The following is a 23094-nucleotide window of genomic DNA, read 5'->3' as shown; positions in this document are numbered from 1 at the left end:
AAGGGACAGGTCAAGACTGTGTATTCATTATATACTACACTATGGTGCTAGCTGTCCTTCGTGGGCTTACCACACCCTGCTTTGGTTACACCTCTCTAGTGACTGGTCACACCCCCTCTGGTGGGCCCCTACCATTTTATTCCCCCTATGGGCCATTCATGCCCCAGTCCGACACTGGTCACATTACTTTCTTATGCTTTGTAGTAGGTGGTACATTATTCTTTATAACATCCTCATATCCAGGCGTGTTCTACTTCCACTGGCCAATTAACATTGTCTCAATGAACACTTAATGATTCATGTTACACAAGTGATGTCTCTTCTTGCACACCAAGGCTATATTTACAAGGGAAAGGAAGGGGGGTGGAAAGGGGGGGAGTTGCTTGTCACCAAGTATAAGTGATAGCAGTATTCAGCATATATGATGCATTTTATAAGACGTTCTACATATATTCACATCACCTATCGATTCTAAATGTGTTTTCAAATGCATTCACATGTAATTACATAATTTTCTAAGAAAGTTTTATTACAAATATATACATATGTATAAAATAACATTCAGACAACAGCGACGGTGTATTTTTTTTTCTCCTTTCACTCTTCTGTTTGGCAGTGCCTTCCATTAGTTACCAGTGTTAATGTTTACATGAGAGCAGGGAATGGCTCGCTATCTCGGTCACTGAGGCTGAAACACTTCTAAAATACTCTTATAAGTATTTTCAAGGACTTCGTTTTGGAACAGGGGGAAGTTGATATTTGCACTGTTGACTGCATTGTTCTGATACGGCCCCCTGCCCCTCTCCATTCACTTGAGACGGTCATTGTCTGACGTTGCAGTGCGCCTCTTATTTGGGATTGGCAGTAAAGTTTCCAATGTAGATTGAGTATTGTCGCACACAGAGGTTACCGCAGGATGCAATGATACCCATCTGGATTTTGCACTGTACAGGAAGAAAAATAAAGAGAATAAAACAGTCAGTTGCTGTATAACAATGTGGCTTATTTTTTCAGTGTTACTAATGACCTGTAACCTACACAAATACACATTTAGATATTTCAGCACATTATATTTGCTGTTTGTTTATGTATTTCTTTTTACGTGTCTACAGAAGTGCGAAGCCTCTTGTGTACGGGCAGGAGCACATGTAGTTTTCCCCCGAAAAAAACAAAAACTTTGGTTCTGATACAACATTAGTGTCAGAGATTAATGAATAGTTTGCGCAGTTTTGCTCTGTTGTGCAAAGGTGGAAATTATTCTGGTGATATAATCTTTGAGTTTGCTTATCCTAAGCAATTTCATGTAATACTATTCCAAACTACTTGTACATTTGCATTTCAATGAATATATAGTTCATCATCAGCTATTTATATAGCGCCACTAATTCCGCATTGCTGTACAGAGAACTTGCTCACATCAGTCTCTGTCCCATTGTAACTTAGTCTCAGTCTAATTTCCCTAACACAAACACAGACAAACCTCAATTTAACAGCAGCCAATTAACCTACTAGTATATTTTTTGGGAGTGTGGGAGTAAACCTATGCAACTATAGGGAGAACATACAAACTCCACACATATAAGGCCAAATCTATGAATTGAGTCCTTAAGATTTCAATTCATTACACTGTGTAGTTGGGGTAGGACTGTGAACAGTTAAGTTCCTTAAACCCTTTCAGAAATTTCAAAGAACTGTTTTGAAAACTCATTTTTAGTGTCACATGATCTTTGGCTTATGCCAGCGGTTCCCAAAGTGTGCGCCGCGGCTCCCTGGGGTGCCGCGGCGCTGTCACAGGGGTGCCGCGATCCCTAGCAAGGAAAAGAAGAAGAAAAAAAGAAAACAAAAAAACGTACCCATCATCCAGCGCCGGATCCTCCTCCTCACTGACTGCCGGGCGTGACGTCATCACGTCCGTCAGCCTCAGTGAGAAGGAGCAGCAGCAGAGAAGACGTCCAGGAAAGCAGGTAAGTAAAGGAAGTGAAGGGGGGCACAGAGAGACACCATGAAAGGACGCAGAGAGAGACACCACGAAGGGGGGCAGAGAGAGACACCACGAAGGGGGGCAGAGAGAGACACCACGAAGGGGGGCAGAGAGAGACACCACGAAGGGGGGCAGAGAGAGACACCACGAAGGGGGACAGAGAGAGACACCACGAAGGGGGACAGAGAGAGACACCACGAAGGGGGACAGAGAGAGACACCACGAAGGGGGACAGAGAGAGACACCACGAAGGGGGACAGAGAGAGACACCACGAAGGGGGACAGAGAGACACCACGAAGGGGACAGAGAGAGACGCTGAAGGAGGGGGACAAAGAGAAACGCTGAAGGAGGAGGGCAGAGAGACGCTGAAGGAGGAGGGCAGAGACGCTGAAGGAGGGGGACAGAGACGCTGAAGGAGGAGGGGGACAGAGACGCTGAAGGAGGAGGGCAGAGAGAGACGCTGAAGGAGGGGGACACAGAGTGTGAGATGGCGAAGAGGGGGACACAGGGTGTGAGATGGCGAAGAGGGGGACACAGGGTGTGAGATGGCGAAGATGGGGACACAGGGTGTGAGATGGCGAAGGGGATACAGAGTGATATCATAAAGGGGCACAATGTGATGGTGAAAGGGTCTAAATACATCTTACATCATTTTGACCCAACTACTTAAACAACGGGACTACCCAGTAATTATTTTTGCTTAGGGGTGCCTTGGAAAAATTATGGTGACCCTAAGGGTGCCTCGAGCTGAGAAAGTTTGGGAACCACTGGCTTATGCCAACAATAATTTAAGCTGTCCTTAAGATATACCTGCAAGCTGTCTTGATTTTTACAGATCATAATCCCAAACAATCCTGATTTAATTATTGTTTTAGTTGGACAGTGCCAATTTGTTCAACAAGTCCAAAAGCCACACGTCTGAGAAATTTAGTTGGTAACATTGCCTAATGTGGGCATGGCTTGGACGTAACTCTTAACAGCATTAATTTTTGACCCTGGATTGTTGCATAGTATGGTGGAGAGCTTTTCAGCACCCTAAAGGGGTGTGTCCAACTGGAGAAGGGCGTCTTGTCCAAAATGGATGTGGTTACGTTTATCAGGGCATGGCCTAGGTTATCCTAATTCTCCAATTGGGACTGTTGGCAGGTTTGCACAAACCCTCATTGAAAATGAAAATGTGTGTATTGCATAAGCATCTTTTTTTGCAGTTGGGAATATCATTAACATATTAGGATAACGAGATTTGTTTGAATGGCAAATGCCTAAATTCATAAGTAAGCATGCTATGTAAATATATGCATGTAGTGCTCTGACACGGAAGTACTAAGAGGAAGAACACTATTATATACATGATTTTTACTGAGAAACATTGTGCGTAGCACTTTGCAAAACTACAGCACAGTTCACCTATTATGCCTTATGAAATGTGCTAGCTGAGTCATCATACATTGTTCTGTTGTGAGGCGTTTGCATGTTAAGTTTCACCTGACTCACATTTTTGAAGTGTAGCAGTAAAGCAAGATTCATCAGGCATATTTCTCACCATCTGAGGGCATAAAAGGTACACATTAGAGAACTGAAGAACATTTGTCAAACTTGCATAATACATGTATATTAACATAAGAGCAGCAACATACACTTGGATTATAAGCAACAGAACTGAAATATCAAGAAAATGCAACTTTACTATTTCTACTCTTTGGTCTTTCATGTAGACTTTCATAGATACGTCCTTGGACTGATTTTCTAAAGGGACTGTTCCATTCAGTGCGTGATGACCAGAATAGAGCTGGACGTACCATGTAGGAAAAAATGGGCTCGTAGAACCTCCCTGATTATTGGGTGTATGTGAAACAGACCATGGAGCAATTTTGTGCCTCTCCAGTGACCTGGCACTTAGTGGCTCGTTGCTTATGTGACTTGGTAAATAAGTGGTGGGTTCATTTGTCTCTACAAGTCTAGTTAGGTTGTTGAAATAATCACAAAGTCTAAACGTGCACATAGATCTAACATTTAAATGTCCCTACAAATGCTCTGTAGACTCCATTAATACTTACCATGTCACTCAGCAGAATATGGATGCCATGTGGGCCAGTCCTGGAGATCCGTAAGATGTGGTTTGCTGGGACAGTGAACAGGTCTGCCAGCTTATTAGTCAGCTCACCTGCAGTCACATCATCCAGGTATATCTCCTGATATATTGCTATCAAGGGGAAAGGAGAGGATTCGGGTGACTTAAGTTCTTACACAGCTCATTTGCCCCACCCACTTTTCCCAAAAATATAAGTATTTTAGAGATTTCATCAAGTAAAGGCAAACCACTAGAATTTTGGAGTCTGAGAAGAGATTATCTACTACTGATATTCTTTCAGTACACTCTTTAACACCCTAGCACAGAGGTGCTCAGACTCAGTCCTCAAGAGGTACCAACAGTTCATGTTTTCAGGATTTCTTTAATCATGTACATGTAAGTTAATCTATTTTTCTGGGCCAGCTATTATCCCACCTCTTTCTACAGACAGAAATGCTGAAAACATGACTGGTAGCTCTTGAGGACTGGGTTTAAGTACCTCTGCACTCGGACTTTGTGGGACCAAGGGGATGGAAATTCCTAATGTGGCAACCTAAGCCAGCTAGTAGGCAGACATTAGTATTTTATTTTCATTATTCTTAAACAGATTTGTACTAATCCAGTGTGAATTACTTTTTGCTGTTTTTTTTTTTTTTACTACTTGCTGTCATTTTATAAATGACATGATATTAAGTTTTGCAGAAAATGTTTAGTGAATTAAATGGTAATTTTGATTAAAGGTGGTTTTTTTTTTGTTTTGTTTTTTTTTAGTTAATATTTGCTGTGACCTATATTAACCTCTAGTGCCTTGGTGCATAAATGATATGTTCCAGGAGCCTCAACCGTGTCCCTTGTTCATAAAAGGAGGGCTTACTTTAAGCATTACATGACATTATGATATCAGGGAACCAGTATGTGGTATCATGAAGCCCAAGCAGCAGGTTAAGCTATGGACAATAAGTCATATTCATCTGATCAGTGGCCACATACACAGTTTTGCAGCCGATAGTGACCAGTTGTCCTAATTATTACAACATGTTTGGCCCAAAAATAACCATGATGTCTGATAATAGTCATATAGAAATTTTATAAGATCACTTATCAGTTCTATTTGAATATGCAGGTGAAAGATCATGCTATCTGTGTGGTTCTTTCCGAACTGAATTGGCTGCTATGGTTAAGCATCTGGATGTTGTGCTATTTCACAACCAATGTGTGTGAAATTGGGATGCAGCATGTTTACAGCTTAACCTGCTTTATGGACCATGTAAATGCACTCTGGACCTCTTCCTTGTGCCTGCCCCAGACTGTACAAAGAGAGGAATTTACAGTACTACAACAGATGACATTATTGGGGATTAATTTTAGTTGTGGCTTATTAAAATATTTTATGGGCAATATTGTTACGCCTAAAGAAAAGTTACTGTGCATCCTTTTGGATGAATGGGTCATATGTGAGCCCCAAATCTAACTGGTTGCTCACCACTGGTCTTTTACCTTACATAAATTCACATGAAAAGCACCTTATTTGTGAAGATAGTTTTACCTGTCTGGTTTGTATCAGTAGCATTTTGGTTCTTTCCCAGAGACTCTGTACTAATGTATAATGTCAGACGAGGGCGCACAGATCTGTGGATAAAAATATGTACACATCTGTAAACACTCTGACCGCTATAGCATATATCTCATTCTGCAGAGTCTTACTTCATTTAAGGTGTTCTCTGTGCACACCCAGTGTTAATTGTACCCACCTTGCTGTGAGTGCGTGAGATAGGCGGATCCCGTCGGCCACTCCACAGATCTGAGTAAGGTCCCTGCGAGACAACTTAAAGAGATCTGCCCCTGCGGATGGAGATGAGAACACTAGGTTTAATATGGATCTACTGGATTCCTTTGTGTACATTGCAACAAAAACAATCTATATATGACACCAGTGATAGGAAAACATTTATATTTTCCATGGCTATTACAGGTAGCCCTTGGTCTTACATATTGCCTTTGTAAAGAAGCATAAAATTATTGTGTGACTAGAGGAGCATCAGGACGTGTTCACACAGACCTGTGTCTAGCTAGTCAGGTTGCTAAGTGGACTTTACACGATCCATTCATGGACTAACCTGCTGCAAAGATAATGTGCACTCACAGGGCCTGAGTCATTAAGGAGAGTAAAGCATAAAAAAGGAGTAACATTTGCACCTGGGCAAAACCATGTTGTATTGGAGGGGAGGTAAATTTAAAATGTTAGGCAGATTTATAGTTGGGGTAGGGTATGTCCTAGATCAACTTTATATTTCAATGTAATTATAAAGCTAGCAAGTATTTGTGTGCTAGATGAAAAAACAGCTAGTATTTAACTTATGTACAAAATAATAAACTGATTTGCACCCCTTACATTGTAACATGGTTTGTCCCAGAGAACATTTACTCCTTTGCTTGCCTTAATGACTCAGGCCCTCTGTGTAGAATCTCTAGGTAACAGAGCAAGGAGGGGAAATTTTCTGGGCTATGGTCGCCAACTTATCCATTTCATAAGGGAGACATAGACTGTATACAGGTTCTGTGACAGCTGATTGGGACCAGGTGAGATCATTTGCTCAAGTCCCTGTCATCAGCTCACATGGTCTCTATCAGTTAGCAACAAAACCTGTGTAAATCATGGTTCTCTTGTTAAAGGGATGCGTTGGCAACCTTGCTCCCAGGCTATCTGCTGCCCACCATTGTACTACAATATGGTAAACTTTTGGTGAATATAGCGAGGACCAGTCACTAACACCGAGAACATAATGCGTCTCTTCATCAGTCTGGATCATTGTCAAGAATTGGTGAAATTGTTGAAGGGTTTTATAAACAAGTGAAGTAGTATGTACAATTTACCGCTATTCCCTATAAATTAAATGTTTAACAATTACTACAAATTCTGCTGGCCACACAACCTTTAAATAGGGATTTATTATTATTATTATTATTGCTACTACTACATTTCTTAAATCTGCTTGGTCATTGAACACGTGTGAAGTTGTCTGCTGACCAAGACTTCCTTGTAGTTGAACACCAAGGTCTGTACAATGGTGCTTTCCACATACCAACTGCATGCTGATCTGGACATTGTCTGGTCACTAAATGACCAGCTATGGCTATGCATAGGCTGCTTTATTTATTTTCTTTTTTTCTCTATATTTATTATAAAATCTAACTTGAAAAATTAAGATGTTCAAAAGAAAATAAATCCAAAATTTGTGTAGTTATAATATATCTGATTGGACACCACTGATTTCGTATATCAATTCAGTAGGTAACAAACCTAGACTATGCTGGAGAATTTCTAATAACTCTGGAATTAGCCATGATTAATAAAGCCAGCAACTGACGCTCAGGAGAGGTGCATGCATATTAAACATGTCTTCAGTCTGTTTCTCTGCCATAGAAGTTGTAGCACTGGCCGTGGCATGCACAAAATGGAGTTAACCAGAAAGATAGACAGATCCCACCTAGGGAGCCCCCGAATTATCACCCCCTTTACCTGTGAAATTGTAAAATGTTCGGCAGTAATTGGAGAAACGGTTTCTCAGCAGCCATTGCTGGGTGTCACTGATGGAGGCAGAAAGACTGAGACTCTGGGGGGATGATGGAGAGAGAGAGAGAGGACATAAGACACCATTATTTCATCATTCTAGTTTTGTTTTCTCAAAACCACGAACAATCAATTTCTCTCCACTCAACCTTCTACAATTTGTGGTTTCGACCCTCTACACTCCACTGAGGCTTAAACAGGTTGCTCCAACCTGTATAACAACTAAGCTATGCCACAGCTCTGATTATCTAACTGCACCCTGTGGATACTATTTGCTTATTCCGAACAGTATTATGAGGAGAACTAAGCAATTGTAGCTTTCTTATGATTTAACCAGCTGTCAACTTGTCATGTCAGCTGGATCTGAAACCAAACGGCTATAATTAATCAGTGTGACTGACATTTAGCTGCAGCAGTAATATTATACTGGTTGCTTAAACGATATCAGAACAGGATTATAATAGATTTGACCAATATATTTTTTCCATTAATTACTGATATGGGACAATATTACTGGAATATCAACATAGTTATGTAAATGATTGTTTTTTCGGAGGTTGACTCCCCCTAAGCTAATCATTTAAGATAAGGTGTTCTATTATATATAAGTAAGGAATAAAAGTCATACACGGCAAGTTTTAAAACACTTTTATTTTCACTTTTTTACATTTAATATTTTGCTGCTTTTTAGAATTAAACCTTTTATCCTTAACTTTTATTAATGTTTTATTCCAATTACTTGGTACATGTGCATTTCAAATAAGAGACCCAATACTACACAGTGCACCTTTAAGATCCAGTTCTTTTTTTTCTTCTTTTTGTTTACTTCTTACCTTTCTAAACTCTCTCTCTCTCTCTCTCTCTCTCTCTCTCTCTCTCTCTCTCTCTAGTGGTTGGAGCCCCTTAAAGCTATGTTTTCAACCACCCATGCTTTTCTCTTCTGTCATTCAACAAGTACACTACTTTGGCCTTATCAACTTGATACAGACCACCTCCAAATCAACCTCTCTTCCCGACTCTTCTCTTTAGCTTTTGTATGTCAAATTGTCTCTCATCCATCTTTACTTGGATGTCCTTGCACTTTCTAAAGCTCAGCATGCCCAAAATAGAGCTCATCATCTATACTGTTCCCAGTGTCACTGCCCCCACCTTGTTTCCCTCACACTTCACAATTTCAGTCATCTCAGTTCCCCAAGGCTCCTGCCTTTGTGTCATCCTCAGCCTTACCTTCAGCTTTACTCTACACACCCAGTCCCTTGTGCTGTCCTGTCAACTCTTATTTTGAAAAATTGCCAGAATATGCCCCTTTGTAGGTACCCTTATCGTCTCGCCCTTGTACCCTTGTCATCATGACTACTGAAACTTCCTGCCATCTGGCCTTACCCAGCTTTCCCCCTCTACAATCTGTCCTAAAAACCATGCCAGATCTTCCTCTTTCTAGTTGTTTCACATCCACTGCACCACTCTGCAAATCCCTAGACTTGCCCCCCTTTGATCTGATTTTGATTTGCCTTTTGCCTCATCTCTGATAACCACTTCTCCTACTTCCTCCTTCCAAGAAATCCTCTCCCTGTCATACCAGAACCCCACCATCAATCAAAACCCACTTCTTCTACCAGTTATAGTCCCAATCTCCACTCTGAGTCCTGCCACTATCTCAGCATTGCCCTTTTCCTGTAGACTGTAAGCTCTCACAGGCAGGGCCCACTCTACCCTCTGTCTCATGTCTGCACCTCCTTCATCGACCTTGTATGTACTTGTTCTGTGTCTCTATTTGATTTCTGTCTTGTATGATTTGTCATTCTGCCAGCTGTTATTGAGTTTTCTGGTGTATTACAAATAAACTATGATAAAGATGTACTTATTTGCTGACCTGATGGGTTTGCCTCACTGCTCATCACCTAATTATATGATTAATGTTTCTAAAATGTGTTTACAAAACTGAAAGCACAGCTAAATATGAGTACAGCCCCATACATAAAACCAACTTTAAGCACTTAGCATAAAATGCCTGTGTCTGTTTTCTATACACGTAGATATGTGTTGTATAATATAAATTGCTTCCCAGTGCTTGGTACTCACCTCTCCTGCACATTCGGTGGAGCTGTCTGACACACATACTGGAGAAGCACAGGTTCTGGGGAAGAAACATAAGGAGCGGCTTGTAAATCTCATGGATGGAAAATGGCAGGGTACAAGTAGACGTGAATTAGTGTTTTGGGCTGTTTGAAGAGCAGTGGGTCCTATAGATGTTGGATAGCAGACACGCAGGGCCGGATTAACCATAGGGCTAACTGGGCTACAGCCCAGGGGCCTATGGCATCCAGGGGGCCCTTGAAAGTGCTCAGCAGCAGTATTGATCGATCAGTGCTGCTGAGCACTTTCACTGCGGTCCTTCTCCGGCGCGCTGTAATCTCCTTACTGAGGAGATCTCGTGAGTCTCACTCTCACGAGGGGGGCGCGGGCAGCTGAGATTTCCTCATGGGGAAATGGCGGCCCCCTTAGTCCAGGGCCCTCCATTCCCTTAATCCGGCCCTGCAGACACCATACTTTATTTCACTTACCTCTCAGGGGTGGGCACCTTGTAGGTACGTGGTGAGCACAGGCTGGGAGTGCTGGTGGGACTCTGCGGTATATCGGTGTCTGGCCAAGGGGTACACTGTGTTAAAAAGATATTACAATTAAGAGCAAAACTGGCGTTGTGACCGAAATTGTAAATTACTCTATTTGAGTTTCTTATCATTCAAGCTTTGTTCTTTATTAGAATGTCTGTTCTTACTAATAACTTCAATGATCTCAGAATTACTTATTGACTCAGTAATACAAGAGAATACTTATTAAAAGTACACTACTTGTCAGCCATAAGCACGCTACCATTGCCATATTTCTTGAATGAGTCACCATTCTTTGCCAAAGCTTTTTATATTTCCTTGGAAAGTTAAGAACCATGTTGTGTTGCCACAGATGCCGCTGTCATTCCTTGGCTCCCAGCTTCTGGCTGACAACTGCAACCACTTTGAAACCGTGAGATAATCAAAACTCCGCACTTACTACATCTATCAAATGGCGCTGTTTACATTTGCCAATATTTTGTATTTTAAAAATGTGCATATGGCTTAAATATGCATGTTACTCTAGCCACATGGCTGTCACGTGTATTTATACCACTGGAATGTAGGCTAAATATGCATTTTAGATGAACATGTTAAAGAGCTATAAGGGTCAAAGATTGTCCTCCAACACTGCTTTCTGCTGCTCCTTACTTCACATGTTCATAACCTTTTCTTAATTGTGTAATTCTTGTTTAAGGTACATAAACAGTCTAAAGCTGATGTGTAATTAGGGTGTAGGCTAGTACTACACCATCTGCTGAGCATTGTAAAGCGGTGAATGTGGAAGGGAGGAGTAAGTATAGGTACCTCCGTAAGGACAGTGCTGTCACAAGGTGGCTGGTACTTCTCACGTTCTAGGGCCGAGCGCTTCTCCACCTTTTCACGATCTGTTTTCTGCTTGCGATCTGCTCCTTTGGGCTGAGGAAGAAGAGAGACGATGGGCAAAAGTACAGCAAAGATGGACAGCAAACAAAAAATGTAGGTCGAAGAAAGGCAGGAGCACTGGGAAAAGGAATGGGCAGAGAGATTAGAGTTGCCCTAAGTTGTAAGCACCTTGAACACTTTGATTTGACAGCTACATGAATAAAGATGTTCTGTAAAATTCCCCTGAGAATCTGCTTTGTATGTGTCCACCTGAATCCGGAATGGGGCTCCTTTCTCTCCTCCATTCTTTCTTTGAGTGAACTCGGTACTAATACAGTGAACCTGAAATAGAAAGAGCAAAACTTGGATTTGTCTTCTCAGCCATGACGTCTCAGGCTGCTGCAGCCAATCTTTGCCAATTGCTTAAATTTAAAGCTACTGATCACAAATTCACCAATATCAACGTCACATTTCAACATCCAAAACTGGCTGCTTTCTACTCACCTGTATAAAAACAGATGTTCTTTTACTGGCATCCCACAGGAATTCAATGATGTTCAAGGCACTGGAATTCACCAGAGGTTCAATCACCCCCACAGACAAAGGAACATCTGGAATGATGGATAATCCAGCATTTATAAACTAAAAAATGTAACACATTTCTCTTAAAACTTTCTCAGTTCATAAAAGCCAACCACTGTTTTCTTTTGGGTCCAACGTGTAATAAAACTGTTATAGTGACCTATTCTCAACCATTCATTGTCAGAAAAGGATTCCAACAGGACTATAATAACACAAACTATCACATACACTAGCTCCAAAATACTTGAAATTGTCTATTTTACATTTGTGTTTGTTCTACAATATACCTATATCCAGTATTCTGTCCCCGGGATGGCTCAGTTGCCAGCTCTCCAGCAGCTGTCTCTCACTATACTGCAGGCGTCTGTCGTGAAAAACCACTCGTACCACACTCTGAAAAGAAAGAGTATGATAAGTTTATTAATAAATATGCAGGTCATTACCACACCAGTGCCTGTGAATTCAGAGGTGTTCAAGGAGTCTGTGCAACCTTGGTACAAAGATTTGTTATCATTAGAGATGAGCGACGGGATCCGAGCACTGTTCGGGAACTTCCGGGCGCCAAATGAAGCCAAACCGAGGCTATGACATCCAACTCTCGCGTCGGATCTCGCGAGACTCTGATCTCATAAATGCCCCGCTTGCGGCCGCCATCTTCATTCTCCCTGTGGTTAGTGAAGAGGGAGGTTGATGTGCTCCGTCCTGCTGATAACTTTACTAAAGTGGTGCTTTGTCCTGCTGAGTGCAGTAGTACTTTTTCCAGTGCTCTGTCCTGCTGAATCCAGTGGTGCTTTGGCCAGTGTCTGTGCTGGTGAATCCAGTGGTGCTTTTGTCCTGTATTTGTTTCTGATAAGTCTATAGCAATTTGTTAAGCAGCCAAAAATCTTTTAAAAGAAAAAAAAAAAATCTCTAAAAAAAATAAATATTAAAAAAATATAAAAGAATAATTGAAAAAGTATAAAAAATATTATAGAGCAATATATTCTTGCAGTCCAAAAAAAGAGGACCTGCCATTTCTATTACTACGTTCATTATTTCTGTAGTTCCCCAAAAATAGGAACTGCTAGTTCTATTACTACGGTCATTGTTTGTGCAGTTCCAAAAAATAGGAACTGCCAGTTCTATTACTACGGTCATTGTTTGTGTAGTTCAAAAAAATAGGAACTGCCAGTTCTATTACTACTGTCATTGTTTGTGTAGTTCCAAAAAATAGGAACTGCCAGTTCTATTACTACGGTCATTGTTTGTGTAGTTCCAAAAAAATAGGAACTGCCAGTTCTATTACTACGTTCATTCTTTGTGTAGTTCCAAAAAAATAGGAACTGCCAGTTCTATTACTACGGTCATTGTTTGTGTAGTTCCAAAAAAAAGGAACTGCCAGTTCTATTACTACGTTCATTCTTTGTGTAGTTCCAAAAAAGGGAACTGCCATTTCTATTACTATGTTCTTTGTTTTTATACTTCCAAAAAAGAGGAACTGCTATTTCTATTACTACGTTCTTTGTTTCTGTAGTTCCAAAAAAGGGGAACTGCCATTTTTAATACTATGTTCTTTGTTTTTATCTGTGCAGTGGAATTCAGACCAGTTGAGGGTGATATATTGTGGCCCCGGTACCAAATTGGGGCCACTCCACTACGCAGTCCAGATAGATGCGTATCAGATATTAAACTACATTCAGTGTTGGGGCCAAATCCAAAATTAATGAAAATGACCTGTCATCGTCAAAAACAAGCAGCATTGACACGCTCGAACTACACCCTGTATATGCTGCAGAGGATGTAGGAGCAGGCAGCTGTGGCCCCGGTACCAAATTGGGTAACGGGCCCACTCCACTACGCAGTCCAGAAAGCTAACTCGGTGCAACGTTTTGGACTAAAAAGAATATTGTGAGGTGTTCAGAATAGACTGGAAATTAGTGGAAATGTTTGTTATTGAATGTTATTGAGGTTAATAATAGCGTAGGAGTGGAAAACAACCAAAAAAACAGGATTTTAGTGATTTTTATGCTTTTTAAAAAATAAATCAGAACCCAAAACCCGAAATCAGAACCAAAACCTTTCGTCAGGTGTTTTGGCAAAACAAATCAGAACCCAAAACCCAAAACACTAAAAGTGCCCAGTGCACACCCCTAGTTATCATTCAATCCCCCTCTGCAAAATTGTAGGCCCTGCTCCCTTTTCGCTATGCAGTATTCCTTTTTCACCATGCTATGTCATCCAAGCCTATGATAAGTAACGACAGTACTATGTAAAAGCACTACAAGAGTTGTCCATGTATACAGAAAAAAATAGATATGGAGAATCTGCCTTCATTGTACAATCACAGTGTCTGCTCCATTCTAAGAGACATTGCACAGACCCCATTGCACTTTTGGATTGCAATGTATTTTCTTTTTTAATTCTGCCCCTTCCTCAACAGGATCTTTTCTAGTAATGTAAAATTGCGCCCCATCTTCAACGTGTCTGCACCTTGGATGCATGCCCTTGCTGTCCACAAATATATATTATAACTCTGGGTGGATTAAAACATAGCTTACTACTAAAGTGATTCAAGTCTTACATAAATTTTAGTATCACAAAATGATTTTTCCTAACATTTTTTAAGGTGTGTTTGACTAGGTCAGGGGTAGGCAACCTCTCCAGGTGTTTGTGAAACTACAAATCCCAGCATGCCTTGCCACCTATCTGCTGGTTATCTACTGGCAAAGCATGCTGGGACTTGTAGTTTCACAACACCTGGAGAGCCGCAGGTTGCCTACTCCGGACTAGGTTAACATTCCAGCCCTTAAAATCTATACTGTTACCCATCACTAATGTAAGTAATCACTCAATTTAGATATTTATTTTCCCTATACTATTGCAAATCAAGATCTCCAAACCACACAGGAGGTGGCCACACACATGGTGATATTGCCATATTGGCCTAAAATCACATTGTGTATGCTCCCATAATGCAGTGCCTCATAAGGATCTAATCAGTTGGATTGTCATCTTCTGACAGCACTAACGGACCCCAAATGTGTTCATGAAGTGATCTGGCTGCTCGGCCTGATCTCATCCAATACACTGAAGTGGCTAAACTGGGTGGTTATTGTGTAGCTTGCCACTTGGATTAAGCAGCAGATCTCAACATGAATGGGAAGTTTTATATTTGCTGACGACCGAAACACAGTTACAGGAATGGATTGAATTGGATAGGAACGGCATGTAAATAGACTGACCTTTAGCAATCGACGACCTTCAGGTATATCACAGTTCCCCCTCCAGTTACTTAGCATGCGGATCTCATAGGACTGACCTGTAGCCAATAGGCACAAAGCAGAACAAGACATCATATATCACATAAAACTAATATATAGAAAGGACTAGCAAAATAATGTTAAAAAATGGCACAATGCTGTGTTATCAACTATCTTCACGGGGAGGGCTGCACACCCAATCTCGGTCTGCCATGGCATATGAGATATATTTAGTGCTTATAATGCTTCAGGTATGGAAAGCAGCATAGCAATTTCAACAAAAGTGTTATGAAAAAGCTATGTTGATCTCACAAAGGCCCCATTCCATTGTTTACCATTTATTAGAATCATGGCCTAATTTTTTTATTAATACCAAAGGAGCTGGACCCAGTGTGTGGGTGCCACCTGGCAGAGATGAGTGTATGCCCAAACTGCAAACTAAATTAGTATTAACACCGGTGGCAGGAGTACTCCAGCAGGGTTGTATCTGTAAATTTAGACAGTGAATTTGGTGGACTCGCGTTGCTGCTGGGTAGGCCCATTGAGTGGCCTAAGTAGGGTGTGTGTCCTTATTGGATGGTGGGTGTGTGAGACACTGACCGATAGGAGCTGTGACATAAAGGATGCCTTCCTGCTACACACTTGACAATACAAAATTCAGGTGATAACATGACCATAAATTATTCTGTTCAATAAGTTTAAAACATGTCAAAAACGAAGCTTTAAAGTTGAGGATCCTAAAGAGGAAAGGTCCCCAAGTACAACACAAAATCTATGCTATAAGCTTCCCATGTCATCCTGCTTTAAAGTTTTTTTTATTCATGCAGTCATCTGAGTTATCAGCATAGTATGTTACTGATATGTGATAGGGAAGAACACTAGTGTATCCTCCCCCTCAGGGCTCCCACTGCTATTAAAATAACAAAACTGTCATTGCTATTAGTGTCGCTCAAAATCAATGCACTACTGTATAATTGCAGATATATGTATTATTTTATGTAATGTAGTGCTTTCAAATATTACTATAGCTATATTTGTAACTGCAGCAAACATAGTGCTAGAGACCGAGCACTATGTTTAGCACATAGCACCTTTAAACAAAAAAATTCTGCAAGCAGAAGGATCATTGATACCTCTGTTAAACACACAGTATGACCACAACAAATCTATACAGATAAGCGTTGTGCATGTATTGATCCCAAGGTTAAATATATGTGGCTGTTTACATTAATTTAAAAGTGCAATGGAGTAAAAGAGCACAGCCACATGTATTTAGTGCAGGGATTAATGATGCATTTTGCGTGTAGTTAACAAAAAAAAAAGGCAAACAAAGTTCTAATGCATATAGTAAATGGTACACCAATTGCAAAGAACAACTAGATATAATTTTATACAACATATGTATCTATTATCTAGTCTTATTATAGAAGTAGAAGATGAAATTTAACTATTGTAAACAAATTTTGCAGTTCACACCAAAGATGAAGTATATAAACATAGGTGACCCATATGGAATAAATTGTAGAAGTACATGTGAGTAATGTATTACATAAGACACTTCTGTGTATTAGCTAATGTGTTTGATGTATGTACCCTTGTTCAGCTTTTCTATGTCTTCCTCATGGTTCTCTAAGTTCCTGGAACTGGTTCTAACAGGGGGATGCAGGAAACTTGCAGCATCAAAGTGGAGGATGGTCATTCATATACGCAGAATCAGTAAATAGAAGTTAATGATCTATGTAGATGCCTCATCAGAGGCCTGAGCAATTGCATAGGCAACTGATCCAGCTGTGGTGGAACTACAAGTCCCAGCTTGTCCAACCTGCCTCTGTGCTGGGACTTGTAGTTCCAGAACAACTGGAAAGATGCCTGAGCCTGGGCTAACTGATGACATTTACAACGACTTTGCCTGTGCTAATTGTATGTTATCTTGACGTGCCGTTTAAAGGGAATTTCCACTTTCAGAGGAATGTAATTATTTGGTTTGTATATGATCTTGCAACATTGATTAATTACATACCTGTGTATAATCTAGGCAGTTATTTTCATTGCCCTTGGATATAAGACAGAATTGCTCTGTGGATACAATACTGCACAGGTGCACAGAGCAGGGTTCAGCAGTCACATCCAAGGGCAACAACAAAACAAGCACCTGTGCCAAGATGATATAAAGACTGGTGAAAGGCTTGGAAGGATGTCACAAAATAAAGTAATATATTTAGTAAATGTTGCAGGATCCTGATACTTATGTATCACATTGGACGTTCCAAAGTTGCCTTGTGCATGATAGTTGATATGACACATATGTTACTCCTAGTACATGACAAAGTGAAGCTTGCAGTTTCCAGCATCAAAGCCACTTTTCTGAGAACAACATGTTGGTTTCTGTGGTGTATAATATCCTTAGTATTTGATGGAGGGAGAGGATAGTTTACCCTGGTTGAGGTAGGTGAGGGTCTCCTCGTGCAGTTTCACAGCAGGGGAGCTGGGCACACATAGAACACATTGGAAGGCTGGGCAGAGAGGGGTGAGTATTGGCTGGTCCTCCTGTTTCAGGAAAGGCAGTGGTATTGGCTCCCTGTAAGTAACATACAGAAATAATGAATATATTGTACAACGAGAGATAATGAAGGTTAAAAAGAAATGAGAATATTATGCAGATAGGAAGAGGCTCAATGGTAGAGTAAAGTAGTAAGGAAGAGCTCAACTACAATCCACTATAGGTAATTTCTGCTTTCTGTGACCAATCACTTCTAAGATGAATACATTACGATTTTTTTTGGTATAAAATACAACTTTTTTTTTTATTGATAACTTTGCACCTTAACAAGTGAATCTCAGTATTTTTGCTGTTTATCAGAAGCGTTTTCATAGTTATTCTTGGTTGCTATTTTTACTTGATATTACCCAGCATGTCCCATTCATATATGCCATTATTAACATATGCTATATTGCTCTACTGCAGACAATTACCCATCATGAACCATTATCTCTCATTAAGTATGACTCAGATCATTGTGCTTGTCACTTCTGTAAGCCCAATGGCACACTCCGTTAAAATATAACTTTATGGTGCAAAATACATCATACTGTAGTATGCATATGTCACAATACTCCTTTTACTGCTGTCAATGACAGTAATGGATGTAACACCTTAAAAATAAATGATAAAATCCAATATATGTGTTGCGATCACCTATTTATGGTAATAGCAAACCAATGCCAGTATGTTTATATAGCATACACTGTTGCACATCAGCACACCAAGACCTACTTCTAGCTGTAATCCCCTATTTTGATCCTGTGGAACGTCTTACCTGTAGATAGCATTAGGTGAGCTTTGGTAATGATCAGCAGGTGTGGGCCAGTAATGCTCCGGTTGACTGTGCCAGAATAGCATGGTAATTTGTTCTATATTAGTTGTACAATGAACCTCGGATTAAAATACTGGATGACCAGGTCTCAGAGATGCAAAAATCCAATATGTGAAAAGGACAGGGTATTTACAGGACAAGACTGTTCTTATAGAGCAGATAGATGACATAAAAGCCTGGGCCATTGGCTGAGCCTCACCTGTAATCACACATTCCCTGGCTGCAATTGGCTGATGTGGGATGAACCTGCCCTGTACTCAGAGATTGTGCAAAGTGTCTATGTGTATACATATACACAAACATAGAGACATCCCTCAGAAGTTGCTGTTTATATGTAAAAGAGCACACAGACAAAACACGAGCTCTCTCAACTATAATACATGTTGTTTATATACACAATGCAGGCACACTTCACATATACTGATAAGGAGCTTGTACACCATATCAGCTAGGGAGTTGAAAAGCATTACTGCCAATAGATATATAACACAGACATAGGTCTAGACTTTAAAACACTCATTAAAATGCAGGGAGACATACAAAAATACATGCAACTGTTCTGAATATGAAAATGTAACTTGTTTTATTACCAACCCCTTCCCTACCCTACCCTCTGTGAACTAGCTGAATGGGCAGTAAAATATGAAAATCTTCTGGAGCGAGAGGCTATACTGTTCCTCTCACCAGAATAAAAGATGAAATCTCTTTATAAACTGCAATTAATTAACCTCTCATTTTATTACTCCAGATACTTGAATCCCTAACCTTGTACTCCAGATAACTAAATGCCTTGCCTTATTATTCCAGCTTACTGAACTCCTCACCATATTACTCCAAATACCTGAACCCCTTGCCAAATAACAGAACCCCTTCCTTTATTACTCCAGGTAACAGAACCCCTTCCTATATTACTCCAGGTAACAGAACCCCTTCCTTTATTACTCCAGGTAACAGAACCCCTTCCTTTATTACCCCAGGTAACAGAACCCCTTCCTATATTACTCCAGGTAACAGAACCCCTTCCTTTATTACTCCAGGTAACAGAACCCCTTACTTTATTACTCCAGGTAACAGAACCCCTTTCTTTATTACTCCAGGTAACAGAATCCCTTCCTTTATTCCTCCAGGTAACAGAATCCCTTCCTTTATTCCTCCAGGTAACAGAACCCCTTCCTTTATTCCTCCAGGTAACAGAACCCCTTACTTTATTACTCCAGGTAACAGAACCCCTTACTTTATTACTCCAGGTAACAGAACCCCTTTCTTTATTACTCTAGATAACTCCTGCTTTATTATTCCAAATAACTGAAGTCCTATTTTTATTACTCCTGATATTTGAACCCTGAAACCAATTATTCAAGATAATACACTGTACTGGTTACTAGCACATCTGGAGAAGTGGGGAGATGCACGTGGGGTCAGTAGGTGAGGTGAGAACCTCATCTCTGTTGCCCCTAGGATGGTTTTGGCTCAGATGAGGTCATCACCTCACCACATTACTCCCGATAACAGAATTCCTTATATCATTAGATAAATGAACCACTCGTGATGCTGGCATATAATTAGATAATTGAACATTTCCCTTTATTTCTGTAGGTAACCTCTCCCCACATTACTCCAGATAACTGATCACCTTATAACCACAGATAAATGAACCACTCATGATGCTGGCATATAATTTTGTATGCCAATCAACTGACACCACTGAGACACTTGTGTGATTGCTCTTGGATTTATAAGCTGCTAAAAAAAACAGTCACTTATTTTTGTCAAGATACATTTTTAGTATGCTTAAGAAAATTATGTATAGTTTTGATTAAATTATTTCATTTTCTAAGGGATCTCTGTATATACTTTGTTTCCACCTGCAGGAGCTATAATTACTGTCATAATTCCATTAAAATATGTTTGTTTCACATGTTCTATATGTGTGTAAGCCAGTGAGCCAAACAAATTGCGCAACATCATACTAATCAACTCAATTCAAGCACTGCTGAATGTATTCAGCAGGAATTCAATCATTGGATGAAGTCCTGGGGGTAAATTTATCAAGCTGCGGGTTTGAAAAAGTGAAGATATTGTCTATAGCAACCAATCAGATTCTAGTTGTCATTTTGTAGAATGAACTAAAAAAAATGATAACTAGAATCTGATTGGTTGCTATAGGCAACATCTATACTTTTTCAAACCAGCAGCTTAATAAATTTACCCCCTGGTGAGTATGTGAAAAATGACTGCACTATGTACTGAAACATTGTATAATGTGCCTAACAATAACTTTTATCAAAACTTTCTTTCATTGAAACTCACTGTGTGTGTGTATATGTATATATATATGTTTGTATATGTATATACATATATACACATATATACATAAACAGTGTTCGAAATGGGGTGGCGCTTCTTCAACCCACTTCCTTGCAAGCAGCCAAAGCCAGCAGAACACAGTGTAAGGCCTTCCCCGTTTGTCCACCAGCCCAGTAAATGCATACTTGGTGTCGCATCCTCCCTGCTCCCTTCTCACTGACTGTCAGGTGTGATATCATTACAATCTGAAAATGTCAGTGAGAAGCGATGCGGAGAGTAGCCAGAAGACCGATGAAAGGAAGAAGATAAAGAGAAGAAAACAGAAAATGAAGGTCATAGAAAGTAAGCAAAGAACAGAGGGGGCAGCAATGTAATGAAGAATGGGTCACTGTGATGAAGGAGGAGGCACAGTATGATAAATGAGGGGGCACAGTGTGATTGATGATGGAGGAGTGGGCACAGTGTGATGAAGGGAGAGCAGTGCGACGATGGATGGGAGCAGTGTAATGGAGGAGGGTGCCCAGTGTGATGAAGGAAGGGATACAGTTTGATGAAGGGGCAAAAGTCATGTAGAAGGGAGCACAATCTGATGAAGGAGGTGGCACAGAGTGATGAAGGAGGCTGCAGTGTGAAGAAGTAGGCTGTATTGTGATAATAGAGGGGAAAAAGTGTGATGAAGCAGGGGGAGCAGTGTGATGGAGGAAGACGCCCAGTGTGATGACGGAGAGGAGCAGTGTGATGAAGCAGGGGGAGCAGTGTGATGGAGGAAGATGCCCAGTGTGATGACGGAGAGGAGCAGTGTGATGAAGCAGGGGGAGCAGTGTGATGGAGGAAGATGCCCAGTGTGATGACGGAGAGGAGCAGTGTGATGAAGCCGGGGGAGCAGTGTGATGGAGGAAGATGCCCAGTGTGATGACGGAGAGGAGCAGTGTGATGAAGCAGGGGGAGCAGTGTGATGGAGGAAGATGCCCAGTGTGATGACGGAAAGGAGCAGTGTGATGAAGCAGGGGGAGCAGTGTGATGGAGGAAGATGCCCAGTGTGATGACGGAGAGGAGCAGTGTGATGGAGGAAGATGCCCAGTGTGATGACGGAGAGGAGCAGTGTGATGGAGAAAGATGCCCAGTGTGATGACGGAGAGGAGCAGTGTGATGGAGGAAGATGCCCAGTGTGATGACGGAAAGGAGCAGTGTGATGAAGCAGGGGGAGCAGTGTGATGGAGGAAGATGCCCAGTGTGATGACGGAGAGGAGCAGTGTGATGAAGCAGGGGGAGCAGTGTGATGGAGGAAGATGCCCAGTGTGATGACGGAAAGGAGCAGTGTGATGAAGCAGGGGGAGCAGTGTGATGGAGGAAGATGCCCAGTGTGATGACGGAGAGGAGCAGTGTGATGGAGGAAGATGCCCAGTGTGATGACAGAGAGGAGCAGTGTGATGGAGGAAGATGCCCAGTGTGATGACGGAAAGGAGCAGTGTGATGAAGCAGGGGGAGCAGTGTGATGGAGGAAGATGCCCAGTGTGATGATGGAGAGGAGCAGTGTGATGGAGGAAGATGCCCTGTGTGATGACGGAGAGGAGCAGTGTGATGGAGGAAGATGCCCAGTGTGATGACGGAGAGGAGCAGTGTGATGGAGGAAGATGCCCAGTGTGATGACGGAGAGGAGCAGTGTGATGGAGGAAGATGCCCAGTGTGATGACGGAAAGGAGCAGTGTGATGAAGCAGGGGGAGCAGTGTGATGGAGGAAGATGCCCAGTGTGATGATGGAGAGGAGCAGTGTGATGGAGGAAGATGCCCTGTGTGATGACGGAGAGAAGCAATGTGATGAAGGAGGGGGCAGAGTACGATGAAGGAGAGAAAACAGTGTAATGAAGGGGGAAGCAGTGTAATGAAGAGGCAAAAGTCATGAAGGAAGGGGCACAGTGTGATGAAGGAGGAGGTACAGTGATCAAGGAGGCTGCAGTGTGATGATGGAGGGGCAAAAGTGTGAATTCACTAATAAAAGGGAAAAATAGGAGCAGGAACAGGGATAGATAGAGAAGATCAATGACTAAGGGAAGAGCGAGAGAAGCAAGATGTGAGGCTCGTGGGGTGGGAGTAGGTAGGGTGGGATTAGAGGGGGATACCTGCAATGAAGATAGGGGCGCATAGGAACACAGAAAGAAAATAAATAATGGAAAGATAAAGGGTAACATGGAAAGTTTTATTATAATATGGAGATATGAGGGAAATTTTAAGTACACAAAGAAGGCATGAGGTGGAGGGACACAGAGGAAAGGTAATTGGACACAGGAGAGGTGGGGCACACAGGGTGGATAGCCTTGCATCATTTAATGTGTTATATATTATACTATATAGTGTTAAAATGCATCTAGAATTAATGTCACTCTATCAAAATCCATAAATCTTCAGGGGTAGTCTTCTAGACGAAACACGTTAAGGTGAAGGAGATGTTTCTGTGAGGTTCTCTGGACTGCTTATGAACTTTGTCCCCTGTA

At 41.2% G+C, this 23094-nt stretch overlaps 1 protein-coding gene across 1 annotated transcript; it reads right to left on the bottom strand.

Annotated features, from left to right (window-relative positions):
- Positions 1–508: 508 nt before the first annotated feature.
- Positions 509–18443, bottom strand: LOC142094673 (transcription factor CP2-like protein 1). Its single transcript, XM_075177061.1, has 15 exons — positions 18239–18443; positions 17357–17499; positions 14904–14980; positions 11970–12075; positions 11605–11711; positions 11290–11442; positions 11044–11154; positions 10189–10283; positions 9707–9761; positions 7574–7667; positions 5805–5895; positions 5600–5682; positions 4040–4185; positions 3477–3528; positions 509–944 (listed from the first exon to the last, which is right to left on the bottom strand). Exons 1-15 carry the CDS (start codon positions 18319–18321, stop codon positions 907–909), a joined length of 1434 nt encoding a protein of 477 aa, XP_075033162.1. The 5' UTR covers positions 18322–18443; the 3' UTR covers positions 509–906.
- Between the last annotated feature and the right edge of the window lie 4651 nt (positions 18444–23094).

Source organism: Mixophyes fleayi, chromosome 6, assembly GCF_038048845.1.
Source record: "Mixophyes fleayi isolate aMixFle1 chromosome 6, aMixFle1.hap1, whole genome shotgun sequence".
NCBI classification, from domain to species: Eukaryota; Metazoa; Chordata; class Amphibia; order Anura; family Limnodynastidae; genus Mixophyes; species Mixophyes fleayi.
The sequence above is the reverse complement of the archived record's forward strand: the minus strand, read 5'-3'. Positions and strand labels throughout refer to the sequence as shown.